Here is a 7,454-nt window from a genome sequence, read left to right on the forward strand (position 1 = left end):
TAGGCATGCACCACTGCACCTGGCATAAAGCCAGTGTTTCTCAAACTTCAATATGCACAGAAATCACCTCAGGGTATTGTTAAAATGAAGATTTTGATTCAGTATGTTTGGTGTAGGGACCTGAGATTCTGTATTTTCTAACTTTCTCTCAGATGATGTTGATGCAGCTCATCCACAGATCACTTTCTGTGTAGCAATGCTCTAATATTCACAAATGTATTAAACTGGTAAGGCAGTACCTACCAAGAGTTACCTAGGACAAAATTTCTTCTAAGGATGACAAAAAATTGGACAAGTCACTGACATATGAGAATAGCAAGTGTGTTATTCAAAATTTACCCCAGTCTCTCACATCTGAATCTGGTAGAGAGACTGCTGCATGCAAAAATGCTATCAACCAACCGAGAAAGAATTATTTTACTAAAAATATGAAATCCATCAGGGGCCAAAGTTATCATTGAGATGTTACTAAATTTGGTAAGTAAAACTCAAAAGTGAGGAAAAGGGTATTATCCATATTTCTATAGATGTCATGGCTTGGAATAGAGTTGACTTGGTTTACTGGAGATTCCAGAGAAATCAATTGGGCTTTGTCTTGATGCCTGCCCATCAGCAACACTGGGATCCTTTGGAGGTTGCAAGATTTATGAGAAGGGGCACAGTGCCTAGCAGACATGGTATTACATAGGGGAGGATAATACCTACCTTTCAACTTCCTGAATGTAACCCCAGGTACATGTGAGATGTACCCCAGTCTTTCTCCAAGTGTCTAAAGGAGTCTTGGTTCTGCTAGTACTGGGGATAAAGTAGAAGGCAATCTAACACATTTCACACACTTTGTACTTCAGGTAATATACTCAGCAGTTATGGAATGCAAGTATTATCCCCATTTGACAGATAAGAGAACAGTCCCTTACGAGTAAGGGGTTTGTAATAACCATAGATTCCTCCAAATATGAGTCCCAGAGGTAATGGGAGTTTTACCTACAATTTTAGTTTTGACAACAAGAATTTTAAGTGTTTCCACAGCCTTTATAAGCTTATTGAACAATTTTTTCCATTGTTATTTATGTACTGTTTTCTAATTTTTAAATATCTTATCACTTTTTGTGAGATAAGAAATCTGTTTTCTTTAGGAAAAAAATAAACAGACAAGTTGAAAGGAAACAAGGAAAGAAAATCACCCACAGCCCACAACTCAGAAAAACAATTGTTAACCTTTTAGGGATCAAAACTTTCTATCTTCCCTGTGCATACATACACTACACTTTCCTTTTACAAAAACAAACAGATTCTGTAGATGATACTGTAAACTCCTTTATTTTTCCAAAATCACAACAACTTTGCAATACACATGGGGAAAATTCCCTACATAAACACAAAATGAGTGCTGCAATAGTGTCAAAAGAACTTCTGGTAACAGAAGAGACACTTAATGTATTAGCTTAAAACACAAGACCTGGCAATTGCCTGCCAGGAGCACTACACATAGGGAATGTCTTCAAGGTCTCTCCGTGGGGCTCTACAGCCACCCCTGAATTCCCTTGGGCCCCTTGGGTAGAAGGGGTCCTCTAAATTTCTTTGCATCCACAAAAGCCTCCCTAATTTCTGTCTGCTTTTTCTCATGTCATCCTTCACCTTAGCCATACTGTCAAATTCTCTTATCATATCCTCATTGCTGAAATTCATATCATGTATGGACTCTTTATACTCCTTGAGGTAATGAGCCAGCCCCTTGTCAGTTTTTCTTTTGGCTTTCCTGGGTATGTCATCCTCAGCCAGGCGCTTTTCTGCAGCCCTTGTTTCACTTTCTGGCTTTCCTGAGCACTCTGGCTTTTCCTCACTTTCCACCTTTCCCTCTCTCTCTGGCTTTCCTTCCTCTTTTGCTGTTCTCTTACTTTCTGGCTTTTCCTTATCCTTCAGCATTTCCTGATGTGCAGTCTTTTCCTCATTTTCTAACATTTCCTTGTCTTTCAGAGTACAGGCTCCTTCTGGCTTTTCCTCATCCTGTGGCTGTTCTTCATTTTCCTTCTTTCCTTGGTTGGAAGGTGTTCCTCTGTTTTCACTGTAGAGTTCTTCCATGTCACGATTTCCTCTCCTTTTCCTGTCCTGGGAATGGGGGAAGAGAAGAGAAGACTAAGAAGAGACATGGGAAACTGAATGGGGGTGTAACACAGGTCCACAGGGTATTGCATCTTGCCCTTGTGAGAGTTCCTCTTAGCTTGCCCAGCCCTCCAAGTGTGCCTCTGCAAGCCCCTTACCACACATTCCTACCCCTACAGCAAGCATTCCCGGGACTGTGCCCTCCGCACTCTTACCCCTTCTGGGTCCCTGTCCGTGCTGCACACCCCGCCTCACTGACCTGCAGGGATCCTGGGCGGGTTGCTCCTCTTTTACAGGCCTCCCAGAGCTCTGGGAACAGATGCGCAGACCTGCAGACAGGATACGGGGCGGAGCAGGGCGCTCAGGACTGACAGGGACTGGGGTCCCTTTTTTAAATCCAGGCCCTCCTCACTCAACCTTCTCCTCTACTTCAAGTCGCCATTTCTTTTCAGGTCTTGGGCATCAAACCAGGATACTTTGCACAGTATGTTTGGGTCTGCACGTCCCCCTACCCGAAGGCAACCTGCCTCACCCCTTCCCCGCTTTTGCCCAGGTTATGCAGTTCCATTTCATAGGTGCAGAGTATGAGAAGGGGGTTATTTCCAGAAGGCGTCTACGTTTCACTGTCGCATTGCAGGGTTGCCCCCCACCGCATGACTTGCTCTAAAATGGATGGAGGAATGGGGCGGAGGTTCGAGAAGGCACCTGGACTTCTGCAAGGCCCTTCAGTCCCTGCCGCTCCGGGTCCCCCTCCTCACTGACCTCGCTGATCCCTTCCCCCGCCCCCAGCCAACTGCAGAAGGATCCTGCTGCCACCCACCTCCACCCCTGCCCAGGGTCTGATGACAGCCCCTGCCTTCGTACTGACCTTCAAAGACCCAGGACAGACCTGCGTGTGTCCTCTAGCTCACGGAAGCCTTCTAAGGATCACCCGCCACCCAGAAGAGAGTTCTGTAGGGATGCAGGGATCCAACTGCAGGGCGCGCGATCAGGCAGGCGCAAAGGCTAATGCCTAGGTTGGGCCCCAGCTGGTCACGTGAAAGCTGCGTCACTTGAGTTTACCCGCGGCTCCCCCCCATACTATGCCAAAGCACCTCACCCCCCCACAAATCCTAGAGACTTTGAAGCTGCTGAAGAGGTGTGTGTGTGTGTGTGTGTGTGTGTGTGCGCGCGCGCGCGCACGCGTGTCTCTCTCTCTCTCTCTCTCTCTCTCTCTCTCTCTCGTGTGTGTGTGTGTGTGTGTGTGTGTGTGTGTGTGTGTGTGAGAGAGAGAGAGAGAGAGAGAGAGAGAGAGAGAAAGGAGGAGGAGTTGAAAACCGGACCCCAGGTGCATTACCTGGTTCACCTAACAGCATCCTCTCACATCATCCCTCTCAGATGCCCATTTTCATCAGGTTTGACAGCAAATCCTGAAGCTCACAATCACTTTGAAAAACGCCTTTGTCTAATCCCCCCCAGATCCTTAAAAAAAGGAGGAAGACTTTGCCAGCACCTTGATTTCAGTCCAATAAAACTGATTTGAGATTGTTGACTCCTACAACGGTAAGAGAACGAATGTGTGGTGTTTTAATTAGCGCTAGAAAAGTAATAAGTTTACTAAACCTATTCTAGACTAGTTTGACATAAGTTATCAGTAATAGCAAGGCATTATTTTAAAATTTAAAATGTTGGGAAATATTAAACTAGAGGTGATGCTAGGTGAGTACGCAACAATTCAGATTGTTGGGGATAAATCATCCTGAGATAATTTTCATCCTGAGATAATTCACAGAAATTCACTAGCATAATGACTGAATGTGGCCTAGCGTCAATAGAGTCAGTTTTCCCAGTTCCCTGGACAAGAAGACTAACTTTACAAAAAAAAAAAAAATTCTAAACATTATTGTACATTTACATGTAATTGTAATTTCCCCCCAATGGTAATGACTTGCCAAAAGCCCCTTGGTGCTCCTGGCCCCTGTGCTTTATGTTGCAATGTTCACTCACAAATCTTCTTTTATTCCTGGGTCAGTTATACATATTATTCTTGAGAAATTAATATAGAATATACGAAGTGGAATGGGAAAATATATAAAATAAAGTGAAATAGGGTGATAGCTTTCTTTTACAACACTATCCAACTAATTAAATGATTGTTTTCTTTTTTCCTAAATTCTCTGAGAAATCACTTCAGAGTGTAGATATGAGACTCAAGCTAATACATAATGGAAATTTTTTGCATTTCCCTTCTATTAAATACTTCCACTTAACATGCTCACACTTAAGGATAAGTGTTTTTGAACTGTGTATGAATTTCCCCTTGACAATCCATTCATGTGTGACTGAATACTAATAGTTTTCTTTTTCCAAGTAGACATGTCTAGTAAATATAAGCATCTAGTTCTCAGAAGAAAGATTTGCAATATAGATTTTGGCTGGAATTCCTGGCCAATAATGCACACTTAATAAATATCAGTTGAAATGATTAGTTTAAGTATTAGTTAAAAAGTATGGTTCTTAATCCATTAAGAGCTCCTATAACAAAATAGTAAAAAGAATAAAATTTGTTAACAGCACACAGAGGAAGAAAATTAAATAAATTCTTATTTCATTTTATTGATTATTGTATCATGAAAGAATATAACTCATTAATAATTAAGACTAATAATTAACACTTATCACATATTAGCTACAAAAATTATAGGCAGAAACATACCCAATATAACATGGGCAAAAATTCACAGGAGACACATTTTTAAATTAACAATGCATGTAGATGAAGAGAAAGAGATAAGACTTGAATATGATTCAAGGAATTGGAAACTGACCTATCAGTGTTTTTAAAATATTTTTTTGAAATATTAAAAATACATTTAAGTATTATGATGATGCCAAGAATGGAGGTATTTACTGCAACACTGAAATAGAAAACAAAAAAAGGAATAAAACAAAAAAGCAATCTAAAATGTCATCAATAAACAACGAATATAAAAATAAAGATCAACAAAAGTATTTCTGCTTCTCTGGGGAATAATCTGGTTTTTTTCTAATACTTTTTAATGGAAACTTGATATTGGTATAAGTAGACAGAATTTCTTTGTTTTCTGTTTGTTTCAGTGCTGGGGATTCAACCCAGGGCCTTTCACATACTAGGCAAGTGCCTTAACACTGAGCTACATCCCCAGCCCAGACATTTCTTATGGCAAAAAATGACTACGGATCAGTAAACACTTCTGTTTTTGACTGTGTCCATTACTGCTATGACACTTGCAGGTGACACTCATAGGCTTTATAAAACATTGACTTCTTTCAGGCATGGTGCTTGTAAACAGGTTTCCTCCACACTCTTTGTGGTATCTTTTTTATACCCAGACACTCACATAGGGGGACAGAACATTCGAATAACAACCCCTAGACAGATCTTTAAGAACTTCTCCTGCTAAAAAGATATGCATATTTGACAATGTCTTCCATTTTATCTCATTACAAATTCAAATGAACCTAGTACCAGTTGGCACCAGATGAGTCTTATGAATTTGGCTGCCAATGTGAATCCAAATTCACTGATGTGGGAGTTATAAACCAGCACAAAAATAGTATATTCATTCAATGAAATACTATGCTACAGTTGAAATGAATGACTTATATCTATATGTGTTAAAATGGGTGAATCTCTAAAGCATTTTCAAGTGAGAACAATTCAAATAGCAACAAGATAAAATCAGTATAATGCACTCCAAAGCTAAATCTTATGCATATAAAATGATACCTTATATTATTCATAATACAAGCATAAAAGATAAAAGTAGAAGTAACTAATTGGAAAGTATACATATAGTTGTTATCTCTAGGGAACTAGGGAAGAGAATGGATGATGAGCTTTTCATTGGATCTACAATACATTTCTTTAAAAACAAAAAATGTCTGAATCAAACTTGGCAAAATGCTAAAGTGTGTTAGATATGGATGGTGAGCATACATATAATTATCATATATTTTCTTTTCCTTTCCGTGTTTGAAATATTTTTAAACAGAATGGATAATATTAATATTAGTGACAGTTTTAACAAAATGTCATTGTTAGAGCACAAACGGGCAAAACGTATTCCTGACCCCCCAATACTGTAGTATCCAGGGTTTAATTCTTGGATCCCAACACTTCCCCATCTTCCCTCACTTGTAAATTATTTCAACTAGTTCCTTGGGATAAAAATCATATAAATATGACTCCATTATGTATACCCATGTCCATATCTCACTCCTAAAATCCAGGGTAATATTATTTGATTTTCTCTGCAGTTCACTCCTTTCCCTTTATAATGTGTTTTAGAAAAACTGCATTACATAACATGCTTCAGAATTTATTTGAATATCTTATTTCTTCATGAGAATTTAGATTCTTTCTATTTTTTTTCATCCTGTGCCATACACAGTTTATATTACGTAGCTTAGTCTCCACTGTAATTAGAAAAGATGGTATATTGTTTTTAGAGGAATAAATGCATTTATTGTTTAACCTAATTCATGACCTAGTATCCATTGAAACTATGGTATGTGTTCTCCTTACCTTCCCTCACTTTCCAAAATAGAGACTAATGCATCGTGAAAAGTTGTATGACTTTACCATAAAGTCTCCAAGAATAATCTAGATGAGAGAATGAAACTGTTGGGGATTACCACCAAAGGACAGAAATCAAACAAACTGCTGGGCCCTTAACCTTTTACTGCTTAAATGCATGATATGTGTTTTCTTCTACCCTCACCCACGTTCTCTCTCAGTGTCTACAGCCCATTCTTATCACAAGGCCAAAATGTGCAGGACAGCAGCACTGACAAAAGAAATGTGGCAGTTTCTGGTATAAACTAATCACCTATTCATCAAGGTCAGACTTTCTTCATTTAAAAAATATTTTAAAACTGTACCTTGAACAATAAAAAGTTACCAGATTTTAACCCACTCTAGGAATCAATAAAAGCTTATGTCTCCCTTTACTCAGAAAAGCCTGGTCCCCTGTCCATCAGTGCTGTCTCCATTCAGGTGAACCCCAATTCAAACCTTGCCAATATGGTTGCATTCACTTGACTTGATTTCACTTTTAGTGGCATAGAGTCAAATCTTTATCACAACCACAGTGTAACTCAAAGAACACAGAATGAAAGAATCCTAACATGAAAAATTAGAAATTAATGAATTAGGGAAAAACTACAATAAAATATATACAAGCTTATTTTGAATGGTCAGCAAAATTTTAAAAAGCAATGGATAAATCAATAAAGATAATTGAAAATAAAGAAAACTAATTTAAAAAATTAACCAAGAAAATATACAAGGTTCACAATAACAGGAAAGAAATAAAAATCCAATGAAAACA

At 38.9% G+C, this 7,454-nt stretch overlaps 1 protein-coding gene across 2 annotated transcripts; it reads right to left on the minus strand.

The window, feature by feature from the left end:
* Positions 1 to 1,336: 1,336 nt before the first annotated feature.
* On the minus strand, positions 1,337 to 3,155 carry LOC107156061 (transcription elongation factor A protein-like 4). 2 transcript variants are annotated; one of them, XM_048797266.1, is made up of 3 exons: positions 2,972 to 3,152; positions 2,363 to 2,432; positions 1,337 to 2,109 (listed from the first exon to the last, which is right to left on the minus strand). In XM_048797266.1, exon 3 carries the CDS (start codon positions 2,080 to 2,082, stop codon positions 1,483 to 1,485), a length of 600 nt encoding a protein of 199 aa, XP_048653223.1. In that variant the 5' UTR covers positions 2,083 to 2,109; positions 2,363 to 2,432; positions 2,972 to 3,152; the 3' UTR covers positions 1,337 to 1,482. The 2 variants fall into 2 exon arrangements, with proteins under 2 accessions (XP_048653223.1, XP_015357595.1); XM_015502109.2 differs by lacking the exon at positions 2,363 to 2,432 and having other exon boundaries at positions 2,972 to 3,155.
* Positions 3,156 to 7,454: the final 4,299 nt, after the last annotated feature.

The sequence above is a fragment of the Marmota marmota genome, unplaced genomic scaffold (assembly GCF_001458135.2).
Source record: "Marmota marmota marmota unplaced genomic scaffold, marMar, whole genome shotgun sequence".
NCBI lineage: Eukaryota > Metazoa > Chordata > Mammalia > Rodentia > Sciuridae > Marmota > Marmota marmota.